We start from the raw sequence: 20,152 nt of genomic DNA, 5'->3' as shown, positions 1-20,152 counted from the left end.
CCAACTAAATTTCCCCTGAGTTTCTCCCAAGAGGGGATAGTTAAGGACCCTGAGCACGCAAACCACGGTGCTATGTGATCTATCTCTTTTACAAAGCCTTCTGGTGTCTTGGTGGAGACTTTTAAGCCACGCTGCCTCAGGACCGACTGTAAGGCGGTCACTACAGTGTGGGAGGCTCCCATGTTATTTTCTTGCATTTTTTTCTAACCTTGTCTGACCTCGACTGAACACTAGTTAGCAATTTCTCCTGTGGAAACTGTACACAATCTAAAGAAAAGAACGAGCTCTGTGAAAAGGAACAGAAAGGCTTCTAACGCTGGAGAAAGTTTAAGGCCATACCTTGTAGAGCTGTATTATCCCGTAGTTCTGAATCTGTCCCGTGAAATGTTGGGGGGGGGGAGGGAGTCTCCTTTCAGCGCCTGGTGATGATATATTCCCGGGTTTTGGCACCACTTTGTCCTTGTAACATTTTGCCAGCAAAACACACTTGGACAACCAGATCCTTCTACAGCAAATCTTTATTGCTTACTTCTCAGGAAGACCCCGAACCCAGAAAATGGTGCTGCTTAAATACCCCTCTGTGTGACGTGTCAGCTCTTGATTAGCTGTTCACTTCACTCTTACACCCCGGGATGGGCAGTGACTTGGCACGAATTTACTCCAGCACCTGCGCACATTGCTTGTTTACTAGTTAGACACTGTGGAAGCCAGCGCCATCTTGTAATGGCGATTGTTCACGGCTTCCCACAGAGGTTGATATCAGGTGTCTTCCTTTAATGCTCTCTGCATTATCTTTTTTTTAATATTGCGTTTTTCCTGTATGTATTTATGTGTACTAGATGTGTGTCTGGTTCCCATGGAAGCCAGAAGAGGGTGCTGGATCCCTTGGAACTTGAGTTACAGACAGCTGCAACCACCATATGGGTGCTGGGAGTTGAACCTGGAGCATCTGAAAGGGCTCTCTGCTCCTTTACCTTAATTTTTGAAACAGGTTCTCTCACTGAATCCAGAGCTAAGCATCTCCCAGACTTCCAAGAGCTTCTTAAAACTAAGTGCAATTATTTCATTAGATATTGTACAAAGCCTGTGTTTCCTGTAGTGTTCCCAAACTCCCCATCACAAACCACAGGGGGAAAAGCTTGGAATTATTTTCTAATTAATGTGCACTTACCTTCAACACCCACTAATTCTCTGTCATAGGGTCCTTTATGTAAGTAATTCTTGGCAAGCATATAGATTAAGCAAGTACATTGAAGGTTCACCCTGCTTCTCTTTCTGCCTCTCTCCTTCAGCACCATTATGATTCCAGGACAAAATGTTAGAACTACAAAATCAAATTAGCATTCAAGAGCAAACAAAATGCCACCTGTGTAGTGCTGTGGCTCATAGGCATATGTTGTAGTCTGAATGTGTAGTGCTGTGACTGTGTAGGTGTGTGCTGTAGTCTGAATGTGTAATGCAATGCTGTGGCTGTGTAGGTCTTTGTTGGGATCTGAATGAGAATGGCCCTCACAGGGTCATATATTTAAATGCTTGGTCTGCAGTGGGTGGACTGCTTAGTAAGGATTAAGGGGTGTGGCCTTGATAGAGGAAGTGTGTCACTGAGGGCAGGTTTTGATGTTTCAGAAACCCACACCAGGCCCAGTCTCACTCTACTGCATATCTGTGGATCAAGCATAAGCTCTCAGCGCCATCCTTGCCTACCACCATGCTCCCCACAATGATGATCATGAACTAACTCTCTGAAACTACAAGTGACTCTCCTAGTCAAATGCTTTTTCCTATAAGTTGTCTCTCATGGTGTCTCTTCACAATAATAGAACAGTAACTAAGACAGTATAGCTTATACTTCTTGCTCATTCATCAAGTTCCTCAACAGGGCAGATATCTGGATCTCCTAGAAATGAGTCAATGATTCAGATGTCTCTGACCTTATACTGACCTTGGTTTTGGAAGCCGTGCTTGTCATATTTGGGGCTCACTTACCTCTTTCTGCTAAACTACCTGCTGACCTTCCCAGAAATGTTCACTTTGTGTCTTAATATGTATGTGAAAGATGAAGGAAGTCGAAGAGAAAAAAAAAAAAAAACTTAAGTGGCTTGGTGGGGTAAAGATTTACCAGCCTTACCTTTTACAATTACTGTATTTCTATCTAATCTTTAATTGTTCACAATTCACAAATACAATATTGAGAAATGGTAAAACAAATAGCAAGTGAAGGACATTTGTAACTAAACATTATAAAACACATTTAAAGATAAGCAATGATTTTTTCAATGTGATAAATTTATCAAGTAATTAAAAACATAGGTGGAAGGTAAATTATATTACATATTTTTCTTTTTCATTTTATTTTTATTTCATGTGCATTGGTGTTTTGCCTGCTTGTATGTCTGTGTGAGACTATCAGATCCTCTGGAACTGGAGTTGAAGACAGTTTTGAGCTGCCATGTAGGTGTTGGGAATTGAACCCTGGTTGGGAATTAACCACTGAGCCATCTCTCCAACCCTTTGGATTTTTACTTGATTGGTTGGTTGTTGGGGTTGTTTTGTTTTGTTTTGTTTTGTTTTTTGTTTTTTGTTTTGTTTTTTGTTTTTTTGTTTTTTGATGTTTCTCTGTGCAACCAGCTCTGACTGTCCTGGACTCAATTTGTAGACTAGGCTGATCTTGAACTCACAGAGATCATTCTGCCTCTGCCTCCCAAGTGCTGGGATTAAAGGTGTACACTACCATGCCCAACCTACCAGTTCTTCTTAATCTAAAATTTAAAGGTTGTAAACTGTTGGGACTACAGAGTATGGAAAGGGGAGGTAGCAGGGAGCCTCAGAAGGAAAGGCCATGTCACTGGCAAAGAGATGGGAGAACCTGCAGCAAGTGCCTCTTGCCTGAGGAAGTCCCAAAGGCTAGGTTCCCACCATCCAAACATATTCTCCAGCTTAATTCTGTGAGGGCCACACCAGGGAACAGGCTAGATCCTTTCCTAGTTTGTGCTTGCAGCTAGGTTTGGACATGGTATCTTCTGCCTGACACAGAAGTGGATTGGGAGCAAGACTCCAGGTAATGTGATGTGGTCAGCTGTACATTGGCTGACTAACCTGTCTGACAGGTGGCTCCAAACTAGGGACAGTGGTTCTCCCTGGCTCAAGAGAGATCAAAGAGATCAATCAGAATGGCATTCAACCTCAGAATGTTTGAGTGTATTCTAGATTTAAAAAATAAAATAAAATCTGTAGGTAATGAGACATACAAACAGTCTTCTCACCAGTAGGACTATAGAGAAAAGATCCTGAGGTGGTTATCAATAAGCCTTTTTTGGGGGCCATGAGGGGGGACCATGGTGGCAGCCAGTGTTCTGTCACCTCTAAAGAGGAGTAGCACCAGATCTGAAGTAACAGAAACTGGGAACACTGAAGAAACTCTGCCTCCAAAACCCAGCTGCACTGATGATCAGCATGTGCAAGGCTGGGCTGTCTTTGCTGCTGCTCAAGCATCCTCCTCAGAACTGCAGTTACTATAACCAAAAACCAACTGCTGCGCTTCTGGAGTGCTCAGTTTTGGAAACTTTGGTAGATTCTGACTGAACATGATAAAAGTTGTTTAGGCTCATCCCAGATTGTTTGTTTTGTTTTTCCTGCCCTCCACCCCCAGTTTTCTTACTATTTACTGTCTCTTTAGACTGTGTTGTGGCTATATATCTCATTATTTCCAAAAAGGACCATATGCCCTGTGAGAAGTTCTCTCATAGGGAGAGAGCCCCCGAAGTTGTCTCCAGTAGCATAGAAGAAAGCTTCAAGCTACCCTCTCTCCTTGTGAATGAAACCCACTGGGCCTGGCTAATGCATCCCAGGTTCTTCAGGGTCTTCACCAGATCCCTTCGGAATCTCTCGCCAACAAAAACATAGAGAACTGGGTTCAGACAACTGTGGAAGAATGCAATAGTCTGAGTAACCTGGAAGCAGATGTCAATATTGGTGGAAATAGTGCAGTTGGAGATGAACATGGCATAAGCGTCAACAGCCTGCACTACAAGAATGGAGTTGTAGGGGAACTGAGACATAATGAAGACAGTGAGGACAGTGATGGTCACCTTGAGGGCCTTGTGCTTGGATGACTTCTTGGCCTGTACCAAGGTATGAATGATGATGGTATAGCAGAAGGCCATGACCATAAAGGGGAGGAAAAACCCCAAGGTGACCTTCAGGATCAAGACAGCTGACTTTAGCTTGGCATTCTTATCCTTAGGGTAGACCATGGTACATGTGGCAATACCAGATTCCCCACTGACTTGACTGTACAGGATTTCTGGGGTGCAGAGCACAGCTGCCATCACCCAGATGGTAATGCAGACCATCTTGCTGTATAGCAGCCTTTTCTGCCTCCAGACCTGAGCCTTCATGGCCTGTACAATGGCAATGTATCTGTCCACACTGATGCACATGATGAGAAGCACACAGCTGTAGAAGTTCATCTTGTACATGCTGTTCACAACCTTGCACATGAAGGTCTGGAACATCCATTGACCAGCAGCAGCAATGGCCCAGAAGGGAAGAGTGGCAAGAAAGAGCAGATCAGCAATGGCTAAATTCAAAAGGAACATGTCAGTCATGGTCTTCACTCTTGTGCAATACCAGTAGACAAGGATGACCAGGCTGTTGCCCAAGGTGCCCACAATGAACACAAGCCAGTACAGAGGTGGAAGAAAATGGCTTGCAAACTGCCTGACATTATTTTTCTTACAGAAGAAGCTACTGAAATTCAAATTCATGTAGTCATCTGTGGAAGCAGTGGAGTCATAGCTGAAGTCATCAAACATGCCAGGAATAAGGCTCTGTAAGAAATATGGATAGCATTCAGTCAAGGATAACTTTTGAGTGATCAGGTCTGATGGTAAATAGGATAAACTGACCCAAAGTGCTATGATAAAGCAAGAGGAGCATATGTGTTGGTAGGAGGACTGTGCTCTGATATAGTTTGGCTTGAGCATGTAAAGTTTATAAAATACTGGTCACCCAGTGTCATGATTTGAGGTGGGGCTTACTGTTGGTTATGTAATGGTACACTCCCATAGAAGACATTAATGACTTTTCTTGGTATCCCAGTTCCTACAATAACCTGTTGTTATAAAAGAGGGGGAGTCTGGCCCTCAAATTTCTCTGACTTCCTATCTTGCCATATGACTATATGTTTCTTTTTTGTTGTTGTTGTTTTCTGCCATACTGTAGCCAGGAGACCTGTACCAGAGGTTGACCAGATAAGGCTGCCCAATCTTAGACCTTCAGCCTCCCAAGCTGTAACTGAAGAAGTTTCTTTATATGTAACCCTAAGTAAGGTGTTTGGTTAAAACAATAGAAATTGATCAATGAAAGAAATGTTTATTTAGTAAATGTTAACTATCCATCTGAAAGTAGTTACTGTGATATCTGCTAAAGATACCAGGTAATCAAGTCTGGTTTCTACTTTCATAGAACTTAACTTATTCGTAAAAGATACAGAGAAGCAAATGAACACTCACAGTGTGGATGACAAGTATTCTGATATGATAGGAAAGAGAGCTTTAGGACCACAATGGGCATTTACTTGAACTGTGTGAGTGACTGTGACATGTGACAGTCCTTTCCCCCAACTATTCAACATCTGCAAATATAAAAATGTCAGCAGAAGCCCCTTAATCTACTGGAGTCACAGCACCTCTGAGTTTCCTGAGAGCTCCACAAGTATAAACACTCATTGGCGCACACACACACACACACACACACACACACACACACACACACACATACATTTGCATATACACATGGTTACACTCTCAATTGCACACATAAATGTGAGTGCTGTAGAGTTTCCTAGGACCCTTGTTGGGAAAAGATTACATTTTTCAAGACAGTGAACATTATGTCAAGTGTAAACATTCTTAAACACCTGAATCCCATGTGATCACAACTGTCTCACACTCAGGGAACTGGTTCTGACTGGGACATACAGTCACATACATGGGGCACACATTTATTGCACACTCTCATATGCCTCAGCATGCCCACCCTCCTGCTCACATGCCCATCTACACACTCATGCACACAAACACACATGCATAAACATATCTACACATATATGCTAATGTGTCAATGTACTTCTTGTGGGTACCACAGCTAGAGAAGGGGATGGATGAAACCTGGGCGAGTAGATAGTTGGTGTAGGAGGGTGCCAGGTCCAGAGCAAGATAAATTGCATTATTGAAGCCTCCATCCCATGTCCACATAAGCTCACCTCCTATCTGCTCTTTGGGGCTTCCATTAGGCTTTATAATTTCACAGAGACTCTTAGTTACCAGTGTCTTGCCCTGAAGCACATTCTCTGCATTTCTTTTGTAAGAGGACAATCTCACAGTATTTCTTTTCCTTGAGAAAAGTGCAATAATTTTTCAAGTTGCCTGTCTGTATTAGAACTAGACAATCTATGTGAGTTTTTTTTACTTTAAGTAGTTATTATTAGTAAATATGTAAGGGTAATTGATTAGTTTATGTACATACATATTGGTATTGAATAATAAAATTCCATCACTTTTCATTAGCTGTGCTATATAATTCCCATATGCTTCTGATGGCCAACCAACCTTTCTCAGTCCCCGCAGTTGTTGAATACTGAAGAATCTGCCTGCCTGCATATTACATTTTCATCTTTGAAAGTCACAACTATCCGAAGCAGATTCATCTCTGGAAAGAGTTCCATAAAACTTTTTTTTAATTTTAGTTGCATATTGGCACATTAGAAGGTTCTTGAGATTTCCTTAAATTTTTTTCCTTAGCAATGTTTCCTTTACTTATTTGAGTATGGAATATTATCTCTGTATGTGTGTATGCACACACATGCACACATGTATGTGTGTATTAGATAGATACCAGAACATGCTGAATGAGCGGATAAAAAGTAGTACATAGTAGGAGGCTAATGCCTCCAGAATTCTGAAGCTCATACCACTAAATCCAACCTGCTTGGACCCTGGCTGGTAGGAAACAGCAGGAGGCATCATGGGCTCCTTAAGAAAGAGCTCATTATTGTGAAAAGCTCAACAAAGCTCCTCTCTCTGTTTTAAATATATTGGTCCCCAGGTCTGAGACACAAATTCTTCATTTAAATTAAGACTTACTCTCTATCCATGCAATCATTTAAAAGCCCAGCATCAGAAGGAACCATCTCTGGTGCCAGAAAAGTCCTGCCAACACTGGATATGGGACCAGGTGAAAAGTCTCAGCTCCCTGGAAAGCCAAGCTGTCAGATGAGGGGCCTGAGTAGACTTTGAAGGAAAAGCTTTGGGGATAGAATTAGACTATAGATCACCTAGACCCAGAACCAGAATGGTAGAAGACTTACAGGTGGGAAGATAACATTTTGGAGGGATGTCAGTTAAACTATGAAGATGAGCAAAGATAACTAGCAGTTCACATAGAGGTGAAATGAAACTGCTTTTGTGGAGTTTTGTTGTTCAGGGTTTGGGGGTAGTTTTCTTACTTTTCTGTTTGTTTGTTTGTTTGTTTAAGTATTTTCAAAATAACTTTAATAGACTCTTAAATTATCCCAAGGCTTGAAAGCAAATAGCAAACCCCTCCACACAAGCCAAGGGGGAGGACATTTCTCCAGGGCACACACATTCACAAATGTAGTTATCCCAGGACAGGTGCAGATTTTAATGGCAGTATGAGTAAGGGGTCAAGAGAAGGAAGGAGGGATGAGGAAAAGTGCATAAGAGAAGGGTCAGTTCAAGATGTGTTCTGGTCTCTGGTGAGAAGCGAGAGGAGCAAGCCAGTGGGCGTTCTGGAGGACCCATGCAATTGAGTAAGATAGGAAAGGTGAGTCCCTGTACAAACACAGAGAGCTGAATGCCTTCTGCAAGAGGCTGGAATACAAAGAGGAATGACAAACATCTCAGCATGCCTGAAGAGGAGGATAGGGAGCCAGGCTTTTTATTAGGCTAGGATTACAGGACCCATTGCCTGCTGGAGAGATGGCTTGGTGACTACAATATTCCTCACTTGTATTCTGATTTGCTTCAGTCCTTGAACCCTCCATCACCTCTCCCATTTTCAGCTTCCTGGTCAGTAACAGGGCTGGCAGCATATGCAGCACCTGGCTTCAGTGGTCCATCAGGACTTCTCTGACCATGGAGGGTCATCACTGTTGGGAGGCACGCCTTTTATTTAGGCTGCCTTTTCATGTTTAGCTATTTTCCGAAATGGCAAATGAGAAACCAAGAGAGAGACATCTCAGAAGAAGCTGCTCAGCATTGGTCTCTCAGCCTCAGAGGCCAAGAGCCAAATTCTACTGCAGAGAAAATCAAGGTTGCCTCCTCGCCTTACTAGGATCAGATTAACAGTATGTACAATCATATAAATATTCCCAGACAATGCTAAGGACATATTGGAGTGACATAAATAATTTTATTGACAACCTAATTTGGCCACCACATTCTGTAGGTCGTAGAAACCTACAAGGTCTGAAGGAAAATCTGTTTGCTGCACTGAGGTGGTTTAGTTTCCATTATCTACACGTAAAACATATTTTCCCTTTTACAGAAGCAAAATGAAAGCCTTCAAATATTATAAGGTGCTTAGATTTGATTCTAGAATCAATTCAGCCTATGCTTAATTGCAGTTTGTGTGTGTGTGTGTGTGTCTGTGTGTCTGTATGTGTGTATGTGTGTGTCTGTGTGTGTGTCTGTGTGTATCTGTGTGTGTGTATGTGTGTATGTGTGTGTCTGTGTGTGTATGTGTGTGTCTCTGTGTGTGTGTGTGTCTGTGTGTGTGTGTCTGTGTGTGTGTCTGTGTGTGTGTGTCTGTGTGTGTGTCTGTGTGTGTCTGTGTGTGTGTGTCTGTGTCTCTGTGTGTGTGTGTGTCTGTGTGTGTGTGTGTCTGTGTATTTGTGTGTCTGTGTGTGTATGTGTGTATGTATGTGTGTGTATGTGTGTGTGTGTGTGTGTCTGTGTGTGTGTGTGTGTGTGTGTGTCTGTGTGTGTGTGTTTTAAAGGAATCCAGACAATGATTTCTTTGACCTGCTTAACTTGGCTCCGTTCTTAGGCTCTCAGGAAAATACCACTGTCAGCTTTTGAAAGAGCTGAGTGCTTATGAGAGAAAGGCAAGTATTTCCCCACCACACGGCGTTTATTAAACAAAACAAGTGGGTTCTCTCTTTCCTTTGTGAGAGCATCAGAAAACATATGGGACAAAGCCTATCATAGTCAAAGAGCACAAAACTCCTCTGCTATTAATAAAATTTAAATTTTAAGTTTTCTGTATTTACAGCATGCCCCTCCCAATGCTTACTTTGTTTACAAAGAGAGTAGATATAGCCAGAAACATCCCGTACAGTGATGGGCACCCCTGACAGAGCTCTTAGCCTGGAGCACCACAAGGAAACTCCATCCCCACAGCAGACTCCTTCCCATAGCCCCATGCAGGGAGGCCCAGGGAGAGAGAGTAAGTGTTCTGAGGCACCTGAGGTCATGACTATACTCACTGTGAGTTCTGTGGGCATCATGGTGGATCGGACGCCAATCAGCTTCTAGAAAGAAAGGGTAAAAATCAGAAAGAAGAAAAATTTACAGATGCACTTTGGGAACCAAAAACCAAAGGTGGAGATTCAACATTAAACTTGTTTGTGATAAAAAATCACAAGAAAGTATTAAAATGCATGTTCCTTTTCGGACTGTAGCAGCATATCAGAATATTATTGAAAATATAGAATGAAAGCAACAGTTCCTGAGTGACTGCTTACTTCTTTACAGTAATAGACAGGGTTTAATGCTTAATTTCTTTTAACGTAGGTATTTCACACAACTTGCATCTGTGAATGATGAACCTCTTAGGTAGTCTCCAGCCCATCCTTCTGCCATAGTTCATTTCTTCTTGGTTCAACTTCTCTAAGGTCTGAGAATGACTCCTTCTCTCTCCACCCCCACTTTATTATATCGCCTAAGCATAAGCTAGCAATACCAGGTCAGAGCTCCCTTAAGAAGAGTGTGTAGGCACCCAGCCTGGGAGGGAAACCCAGAGTTGGACTCCTTTGAAGAGGGCTCTGTGCCTGGCCAGTGCCTCCACCCCAGCCCTCAGTCAGCACTACACATCTCGGTACTAGAAGACCTGCTCCACGAATCCAGTGTGTTCTGCTGCCTCCTTTCCTGCGGCTTTGCTTTTCACACGGCCTGACTTCATAACACAGAATGAGATACAACAATTCTAGAAAACAGTTTGTCAGATTGGGAACGTGTGTGTGTGTGTGTGTGTGTGTGTGTGTGTGTGTGTGTGTGTGTGTGTGAAGGCCAAAAGTCAACAGAAAGTCTCCTCTTCTCTTCTCTTCTCTTCTCTTCTCTTCTCTTCTCTTCTCTTCTCTTCTCTTCTCTTCTCTCCTCTCCTCTCCTCTCCTCTCCTCTCCTCTCCTCTCCTCTCCTCTCCTCTCCTCTCCTCTCCTCTCCTCTCCTCTCCTCTCCTCTCCTCTCCTCTCCTCTCTCTCTCTCTCTCTCTCTCTCTCTCTCTCTCATGCATATTTGTGTTTGCCTATTGATAGGACTGCACCAGATACGTGCATAATGCCAGAAAAGGCCAGGAGAGGGCATCAGATCCCCTGGCTTTGGAATTGAACCCAGATCCTCTGGAAGAGCATCCACCAATACTTTTAACTGCTGGGTCATCTCTCTAGCACCCACCTTGTTTCTTTGCTTTTGCTTTTTTCGTGTTTGTTTGTTTGGTTGGTTTGTTTTGTTATGGCAGAACCTCTCACTCAGAGATCAGCCAGTCTATACCCCTTCAGAGCTGGGCTTATAGACATCACTACTGTACTTGGCTTCTATGGTGCTGTGGATACAAATGAGTCTTCACGCTTCCACAGCAGGTAGTTTAACAACTGAGACGTCTCCCAACCCAAATATATGCTTACCATACAACCAATTATCCTATTCCTAAGAAATTACCTAAGGAAAAAATGCATCCATATGTCCCACAGCAACTTGCACATGACTCTTCACACCAGCTTTTTTGGTGACAGCCAAACTATAGATTTAGTAATAGATGGAAAAGTTGCTGGAACATTTACATAACAGGAGAAATGAATGGCCACCTCACACAGGAGCTCAGATTGGTCTCAAAGGAATTTTATGCTGAGTAAGGGAGACAAATCTAAAAGTATATACTGTTTGCTTTCACTTACATAAAATTCAAGATAATGCAGACCAGCCTCCAGTGGCAAAGGCAGACCAGAGATTTCCTGGAAAGAGACTGAGGAGGAGAACATGAGGGCCGTCAGGATGCAAAGGTGAGGGGGAAAGTCTGAGTGGGAGGAGGGAGACCCATGGCTGTGATGGTTTCACAGGGATAGATAGGTGTACAAGAACACATTTTTCCTTTTGCTATTTGTCTTTATTGTTACTAGGACTTAAAGAAGTCCAACGTAACAAGGAAAATAAGATTCTCTCTCTCTCTCTCTCTCTCTCTCTCTCTCTCTCTCTCTCTCTCTCTCTCTCTCTCTCTCTCCCTCCCTCCCTCCCTCCCTCCCTCCCTCCCTCCCTCCCTCTCCCCCTCTCTCTCTCCCCCTCCCTCTCTCCCTCTCTTTTGCACAGCAATCAATCATCTTCGTTATTAGCAAGCCCACAACAAACTGCCTGAACTTCCTTTCCTGCCCTTTGTACAGCAGATCTCCAAAGCACCGAACTGCCTGCCTTGTGCTGTGCTTTGGAAGTGAGGGAGCCACACAAATTCACAGTTTTAAAGTGGAATAGAGGACTGGTGTGGTGATGTAGCACTGTAATCCCAGCACTTGGAGAAAGGACCCGATTGTGAGCTCCAGGGAAGGCTGGCCTACATAGCAAAACCCTGTCTAAAAGAAAATTCGATTACATAGATAAATGGATAGATATACTGAAGGTAAACAGATAAACACCACGGCTCTGTGTCTTCTGTATGTTTGTAACTAGATCTGAAAAAGTTACCAAAAAATTAGAGAAAAAAATGTCTTGGATATTGACCCCAAGCAGAAGAAAGCCTGGAGGGGGCCTGAATCTGAGTCAGTGTGGGGCTCAGCTTGGGTCACAACCTCATTGATTTTACTCTATCTGGTGGTAGCTGAGAAAAGTCTTTTTTTTGGGGGGGGGGAGTTGCTTTTTTTTTTAATTAGAAGGAAATCTTTATATTTTCTTTAAACATAATGTTTTTGGTTTTTACTTTTCTTTTAAAAATATGTTTCTATGGAACTAGAGAAATAGCTTAGTGGTTAAGACTATATAACACTCTTAAAGAGGATCTGAGTTTGGTTCCTAGCACTCACATCGGGGAGCACACAACCATTAGTTACTCCAACTCTGGGAGGAGCCAATACCTCTGATTTCTGTAGGAATCTGCACACATGTACATACTCCCACACAGACGACACAGGTACAAACACACCAAAATATAAATCTTTTAAATGTTTAAATATTTGGCAAATATACAAAAGTTGAGAGAGAGAAAAAAGCAAAATGCCCAGACATTTACATCTCCAAAAACTGATATCAATGTATTTTCCTTCCCGGCTTTGTTTCTGTGAGTATCTGCACAACTATTTATCCCTTTTCTTTTCATCAAATTATGGCATTTTGTCTTATTATTTATTCTTCCCTACCTAAATAATCTGGCTGCATGGCTTCTAACAGGAACTGGCTCATACCATTTAAGCATTCCTTCTGGATATCTGGTATCTTATCTCCAATTTCTGTCTATAATTACTTTGAAATACTTCTGAATGGATAGAAATGAGGCATGCATCTTTTCAGAAAAAAATATTATACTCTTCTCCTTTCTTCTTAAGTTTGAGAGTAACCTCTTCTGGGGTCCTTTGCTCTTTTGGAGGGGATAGATTTCTGTTCAGCCACATTTCAGATATCACTAAGTCAATCTTAAGATAGGAATGCACTCACAAAAAGAAAAGCTGTTGCAGGATATTTGATCACATTGTGAACCCCTGAGACTGAACTGTAAGAATCTGTTTCTAACTATGGCTGAGCCTTTACTCCTAGAGCTTTCTGTTTACTGTAAACAAGTACTTGAGGTGAGTAAACCATAGGTCAAGAGGTGGAGCAAGCAACCAGCTGATAGGGAGTGAACATAAGTAAACAGAAAGGAGGGTCTTTGAGTTGAAGGGTGTTTAAGACAGCTTGGCGAAAGAGAAAGATTTTTCCTTCTGGAAAGTCAGTAGAGTAGGAAGGTCAGCTGGGTGCTTTCTCTGTCTCTGAGCTACAGCTTTCATCACAGCATCTAGCTCCTGAGTCTCCATTTGGTAAAATTGAACGGCTGGGAATTTTGTTTTTTAAAACAACAAAAAGCAACCTTTTGGAGATAAAAATTGCTTTTCCACTAAATGAAAAATACCCCCTAACTAAGCAACCAGCTTTGAGAAGCATGAGTCATAAATCATTCCATAAATTTCTAGTATCAGTGTCGTATGTCACTTGTTTTTTCCTTGAATGAAGAGTTTGAACAGTGAGCACATGACTCCTAATACATTTTTCAAAAGAAAGAAGTCAGAAAAGGAAGGTGGTTTTGATTACAGCAGGTTTTAGGGTGAAGACAGCAACAGACAGTAATGGTGTGGGTATAAGAATGAAGAAACCTTCATGGTACAGAGTGTGTAGCTGTTGGTACTTATTAGCCTTTCAGGGGTGGATGAAACAGTATCAAAATGTGTAGGGCAGGACACTGCTGTTCAGCAGATGTTCTGTTCTGTCAATGCTGCAGCATTTTCTTGCAGAACAAAAGTCTGGAAACAACTTAAATACATAGCAGCTGGTCACATTATGATATACATACTCCAAAACACACATAGCCAATTAAAAAGAAGAAATGCTCCAGGCCCATTAAAAACAAGGTCACTAAAATTATTAGATTAAAATGTAAATTGTACAAGACTATGCTTTTTGATCTTTAAAATACATATACAAGAACTTGTGCCATTCTTGGAACAGAAGCCATTCTGAAAAAGCCTAACCCATGATCAATAGTGAAAAATTAGACTTGATCCTTCTTATAAATTTTGTAGTGCATTAGAATGTTTATCAAGTGTGTGAAATTGTAAGAGCGATCATAAAAATAACTTGTCAGTTTTTTTAAAGGAGGAGAGAGAGAGAGAGAAAGAAGGAAGGAAAAGACGTAACAGCCAAGTGTCCTCTGCTCAACACATCTGCTTCTAAAGCCTGCTCCAGCTGTGGTGGAAATCCAGCACTAGCTTCTTAAAAGATTCTTCTTTCTTCCGTTATGAGTTTACTTCTGGCACACAGGAAATTTGAAGAGAACAAAAGGAGAAAACAAACAGGCACTCCTCCCTGAAGTAGTACGTGAACTACAGGCAGCCTTGGACTTTACATTGGTTCCTCTTTAATCTTTGTCCAGACACTGGTCAAATGTATTCTACACAGCTAGTCACAGACCCAGCTTTCATTTCCTTCTCGCCTTGAGGAGGGATGGGGGCCGGAGGGGAAGAAGAACTAGGAAAGCCCACATATGACAAAACACACAGAGAGGGAAGGAACCATGAAACTCCCAGGACTGAGCAGACGTCGACTCCACACTGACCTGCTCTTCACTCTCCTTACGACCTCCTGACAGCAGAGTCTATCTAGATGACAGGCCAGACTGCTGGGAGAGCACTGGACCAGATACCATAGCTCCTCTGCCTTTGATTAATCCTTTCTGTCAGTGAGGCTTGGCAACAAGAGTCCTCTCGGAGCCTGGATTTCTCAGTTAGGAAATGGGGCAATGACAGTCCCTCCTGGTCCCAGGACTGCATGGACAATGGAGAAGCAGGCTATGCAAATGCTCTGTTCAGAATATGGCTTTGTGAGAGCTGAGATCACCTTCATCTCACAGCGGTGGCTAGGTGTGCTGCATACTAGCTAGGTGTAAGCACTATGTGTGAGAATTCACACCCCCAAGGAGCTCACATGCAAGCTCAGTGGGGAGGTTAAGGCTGGAAATGACACAAAAGCAATGTCCTGAGAGGTTATGGGAAAGGAAAAGTGAATCCTCCTTTCAACACCAGGGTATGAATAGAAGGGCTTCACTGAGAAAGTAACTCTTGCTGACCCTGGAGGTTTGAAGGGTGTAGAATCATGGGATGAGGTGAGGAAACATTGCTCTGTGGTAGGAAAAATTCATCAGCTAAGACATGAAACCTGAAAGCATAATGTTCAGGAGACAGAGGAAAGCTGCTCGTTCTACAGAAGTGAAAACTGCCTATGAGGTAGGTCAGTCTAAAACTATCCTTACTCTGCCATTACTTTCCTATTCTGTTTCCCTTAAGAAACTAACAGAAAAATCAGATAGAGATGGCTTGTCACTGCCTATATCACATCCAGTGCTACTACCAATCATAGTAGGTCACACTGTGAACAGGAGCTATGAACCCAGGTCTATACTTTGACCTTTGTCCTACTTGGTACTCATGAGTTGAATCATTTTAGCGTGTGTGTGTGTGTGTGTGTGTGTGTGTGTAGCTCTAGGACTCTGAGTCATCTACCATCAGACCTATTCACAAAGTCTGAGTCAGGAGCTCACTTCCCTGGGACCTGTGAGCATGAGTCTACAGTATTGATAAGAATGGACAGAAATTGGAAGAAGAGGGCTCTGAAACTCCAGATGCTGGAATGACCATTATTTTGGATTGTTTGGCAAAGAGGCTAAAGAGACAGATTCCCTTGGTAGTGGTTGCCTGCAGGTCCAGATCACTAGCTCAGCAACAGTTGCTATGACCTACTGGCTGGCTATAGAGCAGGCTAATTAAGAACTGAAGAATGAGAGTGTGGAGGTCATGGAGAGATGGCTCAGCAACTAAGAACAGATATAATACGTGTCTTGAAGAGGACCTAAGTATGAATTTCAGCTATGTTAGAAGACTCACACAGTCATCAGTACTTCAAGCACCGGTTCTCACATGTGCACATGCGTAATTAAAAGTATAATAAATCTTTAAATTCTTTTTAGAACAGAAGAATGTGGACATGTTGTAAAAGAAAGGGCATGCCAATTTTCTATGGATGGGTCGTTTGAAATAACTTGGCTTCTTTTCTGATCAACAAAGAATATTTTCACAATGCACAAAAAGATCCAAAACTTCAAACACACACACACTCTCTCTCTTTATAAATATAAACGAGGGAAAAATACAAAGTCAAGTATCACTTTCCAGTTTAGCCATTGTTAGATTTCTGAGCCGTGTCTTCGTACTGTCCCTTTAATAGCACATAAACATGTACCAGTGCGAAGGGAATCACACCACACATAGTTTTATAAATATATATGTTTTAGTCTGTCTTTCCTGGGCCACACTTCATGTACTGAGCACAGAGTTTGACATGGAGTTAAACAACTGAGCACTTCATTGTCTAACGAACCATAGTCTACTGCACTCCTGTCAAGTTTTTGGTCCCCAAGGTTTCTCTGCTATAAAAGTCCTTTCTGTGGCCAGTCTCTCAGACCCAAGGTTGTCACCCTTCTCAGACTTTTGGAAACCCCCTTGCTACCTGTCCCAACACTGTTTCTCCTCCCTTGAAGGTACAAATCACAAACAATGCTATTGAGCTTGACCTTCACTGTGTTCCGAGAGGGAGACTCTTCATTCACCCTACAAGAAGCCTGAGCCATACTGGAACTTTCTAGCAAAGAGCATGGTACACATGACATCTGAACAGATGAGTGCACTCATGGGATATAGATGCGTTGGTGGCAGCATATAGCCAAGTACACAGGTGATGTCTAAGGCACAGAAGAAGGGAAGGATCTACTCACCAGGAGGGGAAGTGCAGAGTCTGGGTCTGTAGGGAGAGGACCACTGCAGCTGCCTGGGATGAGAAGGCTTCTGTGGGTTCTGAGCAGACAGCTATCCGCTAAAACACACCAAAAAGGAAGCCAGGCCACCTCTGCCTGTGTTGTCACTGGCGGAGTAACCCAGAAGGGTGGGGAGCCACCTGCTGCAGATTCTAGTAACACACATCTATCATTTGCAGCCAGAAATGCAAAGCTAAGGACCACCAGGGTTAAGGATTAACCATCTTCAGTGTGGACAATGTACACACAGAGTCTAAGAGCAAATTGTCTTCTTAGGCCCCCGATACAGGAGCCGGAGACATGGGGAGTCCTGGCCAGAGGCACACATTTATAAGAACAAGTATATGTGAGGTACTACCTCTATACTGTCTATCAAGATGTGTCCTTTGAGGCCTTGAGAGACCTGTGTTGCCCAGTTCTATAGCTACCAGCCAAATGTTCCCACTGAAATGGAAACTATAATGGGGAGCACCTCTGCAGTGACACTCAACACATGCACCCATGGCTGCTACAGATGACGGATAGTACAGATGCCTAACATTTATGACATGGCAGAGCACTCTGCGGATGCTGTTACCTCAGAAAGTTCTGTATGTGATAGGCAGCTTGGAACAGATTATGAAGGACCAAGGACACCTTAAATTCAGAAAAGTTTTACACATATGTTAACATTGAGAGCTAAAGTGTCTTTATGAATCACAGGTGTTTCAGTAAAGTTTTGAAAAGTCTCAACATGCAAATGTTATATTTTTTATAGAAACTCACAGGTGATATCTTCTTAAAGGGCCACAGTTATAGTGAAGATTCCCTGTTGTCATCATTTTTTTAAAACTCCTTTTTATATTTGAAATATACAAATCACAGCTCATTCTAGAAGACTAATTTCCTCTTGATGTGTTTAGCATCCTGTGCACTAAGTGCAGTGTTACTCCCAGACATATAGCCCAGCAATCACCCCCTCCTAGTACAGAACAAAGAGATTTCATGATTTGTCCTAATTTATATCTCAGTGGCAAAAGGTTAATAAGCATAGGAAAGGCTGAAAGACCTGAGTAGTAAGAATGAAAGATGCAATTGATTCATCACCTCCAGGGAACCATGGTGTGAGTAAGCCAAGAAATTCCCTTCCCTCAACCCACATTCATGTGCATAACTAGTGTACTACCAGTCTCTGACAGTGTCCAATGCTGTGTCAATTACTGAGAGAAAAGAAGGGAGCAGCAGGAAGAGCATGCTCTAGGCCCTGACCTTCTGGCCACCTTTAGGCAGAGATAGCAGTGAACTTGCTGTTTGCCTTGTGCCTGGAAAGCCTCCTGGAGGGAGAGACTAGAATTGTTAAGACTTCCTTCTCTGAGACCTGTCTCTTCCCCGAGTTAGAGTATGGCAAGGAACCAGTGCAAGTACATCAGAAAGCCAGAAGAGGTGGTTCAAAGATGGAAGGAGATGGATGCAGTGAGGAATAAAAGTCAGACCCCTTCCTCCACATGGGCCCCACGGTCTAAGAGAAAGCAAATCTGAAGAGGTCCTACTCTCACTCACAACAACCCTCTTCTTGGACATATTGAAGAGGCTGGGGAGTCAGGAAAAGGCAAGGACATCCCAGAGAGAGTTTCTGGACTCTCAAAGGAACCCAGGGCCACTGAGGTGCCTCTTTAGTTGTCTAGTTTGGTTCATCCCTTGCAAGAAAAGCTCCATCCTTTCAGTGTCTTTGCTGGACTTCTGCATTGGCCATTAGAATTCAGAACTGGGTGACAGTAGGATGCTGGTGACCCCCTTTCATCCTGCCTAAGATGGGCTCTAGAAAGCAGAACACCGTGTCCTCAGTAACCAGGCCAGCTATTAGTACCAGTAACTGATGGTCTCTAGTGAATAACTGGAATCCAGAATTGCTGTCTACAAGTCCCAGTATCTATAACAGAAACTGACATTGGCCTTGCTGCTGAAGCCAATAGACTCATCTGATCCTCCTTTGCTCCTTCTCATAAACTGTGTTCTGGAGTTGTCTCTAGCAGAAAAGAAAAGTCTGCTTCAGTTCACTGCTCTCCAGATGCACTGACAGTCTGGCTCTCCTCCTTCTTTAATATTTACACATATTAGGAAAGTCATACCACAGAAGCACATAGGGGTCTTCGGAAGGACTTTGTTGTCTGTCTCCTTTCCATTGATTAAGCTGACCTAAAAGAAGACGGTATACTGATTCAGCAAAGAGCAGTTCGGTGGCAAAGCTCTGCTGAGTGTAGCAGAGAGAATCCCAAGTTCAAACTCCTAGGAGTGTGAAAGGTCCCGTCAGTCCCTACAGGTCATAGTGGACAGAGATCAGGCAGAACTTTGGCTATGGTTGTAGCCCAGAATTACATGCCAGGAATTTAAGCATTTTCTGTATATATTAGGGAAAACAGAAGGAGTCAAGTGTAAGTCCTAGGAATTGAGAGGAGAGCTATGAATGCCTCAGCATCAGTAGACACATCCCGAAGCCACACTGTCCAGTGTGCAACCACATAGAGTTGCAAGAAATAACTCTGAAGTTAGTGGGAGTGAGAAACTGGTCTTTTAAAAAAAAAATTAAGCCAAGTGTGGTAGTGCAAGCCTTTAATCGCAGCACTCAGGAGGCAGAGGCAGACAGATCTCTGAGTTGAAGGTCAGCCTGACCTACAGAGTTCCAGAGTTCCAGAACTGACAGGGCTATACAGAGAAACTCTGTGTGGAAAAACCAAATATAAATAAATAAATAAAAATTTTAGATAGATAGATAGATAGATGTGTGTGTGTGTGTGTGTGTGTGTGTGTGTGTATGATTGCAGTTGGTTTAAATTTAAACGTGATTGTGACCACTTAGGTAGATCATATAGGTCTAGATGATATGTTTGTAGACACTAATGCGCCCACCTTAGCAACAGCCTCAATAGGGTTAAGGTGCCAACTAACCAGGGCTTTTCTCTCTGGGACAGAGAAACTGAAGAGAGCCTCTCTTTCCCCCAAAAGGTCAGAGCTGGGGCTGACTTTCCCTAGTAGCTAGCATTCCTAGAATGCCCAGACTCTTCATTTGATTAGCAGGAAAAAAATTGAGAACAAGTGGGTTATCCGCCCTGCCTAGCCTCTGTTTGGGAAGCCAGGCTGGAGGTAATGGCCAGAGACAGAGGCAGTAACCACATGTGCACGTGCACATCAACAGTGGGATCTGTAACCTGCAGGGACTGGAAACATGTGGCTAAGTGACACACGGGGTGGCAAGTGCTTCATCAGAGACAGCAAGATTGCTGAGAGGCTGCAACCTTTAGTACCTTTAGTAGAGGGGACATGGACATGAAGGGAAGTT

The 20,152-nt window shown here is 42.9% G+C and overlaps 1 protein-coding gene and 1 long non-coding RNA gene across 4 annotated transcripts; one reads left to right on the top strand and one right to left on the bottom strand.

The window, feature by feature from the left end:
* Positions 1-647: 647 nt before the first annotated feature.
* Positions 648-16,894, bottom strand: Ccr9 (chemokine (C-C motif) receptor 9). Of its 2 annotated transcripts, NM_001166625.1 has the most exons (4): positions 16,798-16,894; positions 11,195-11,262; positions 9,509-9,553; positions 648-4,829 (listed from the first exon to the last, which is right to left on the bottom strand). In NM_001166625.1, the coding sequence occupies exons 3-4, from the start codon at positions 9,527-9,529 to the stop codon at positions 3,741-3,743; spliced, it is 1,110 nt and encodes a 369-aa protein (NP_001160097.1). In that variant the 5' UTR covers positions 9,530-9,553; positions 11,195-11,262; positions 16,798-16,894; the 3' UTR covers positions 648-3,740. The 2 variants fall into 2 exon arrangements, with proteins under 2 accessions (NP_001160097.1, NP_034043.1); NM_009913.6 differs by lacking the exon at positions 11,195-11,262.
* On the top strand, positions 10,698-19,398 carry Gm17021. Of its 2 annotated transcripts, none has more exons than XR_380030.3 (2): positions 10,698-11,299; positions 14,127-19,398. It is a non-coding gene; the product is annotated as a predicted gene 17021 (long non-coding RNA). The 2 variants fall into 2 exon arrangements; XR_871398.2 differs by lacking the exon at positions 14,127-19,398 and adding an exon at positions 11,604-11,915.
* Positions 19,399-20,152: the final 754 nt, after the last annotated feature.

Source organism: Mus musculus, chromosome 9 (genome assembly GCF_000001635.26).
Source record: "Mus musculus strain C57BL/6J chromosome 9, GRCm38.p6 C57BL/6J".
Taxonomy (NCBI): Eukaryota; Metazoa; Chordata; class Mammalia; order Rodentia; family Muridae; genus Mus; species Mus musculus.
The sequence above is the reverse complement of the archived record's forward strand: the minus strand, read 5'-3'. Positions and strand labels throughout refer to the sequence as shown.

Excerpts from the sequence above, each read along its gene's own strand:
- Ccr9 (NM_001166625.1), bottom strand. The coding sequence starts at position 9,529 with ATGATGCCCACAGAACTCACA. Across the intron at positions 4,830-9,508 it reads TGATGCCCACAGAACTCACA|AGCCTTATTCCTGGCATGTT; the intron begins GTGAGTATAGTC and ends TATTTCTTACAG.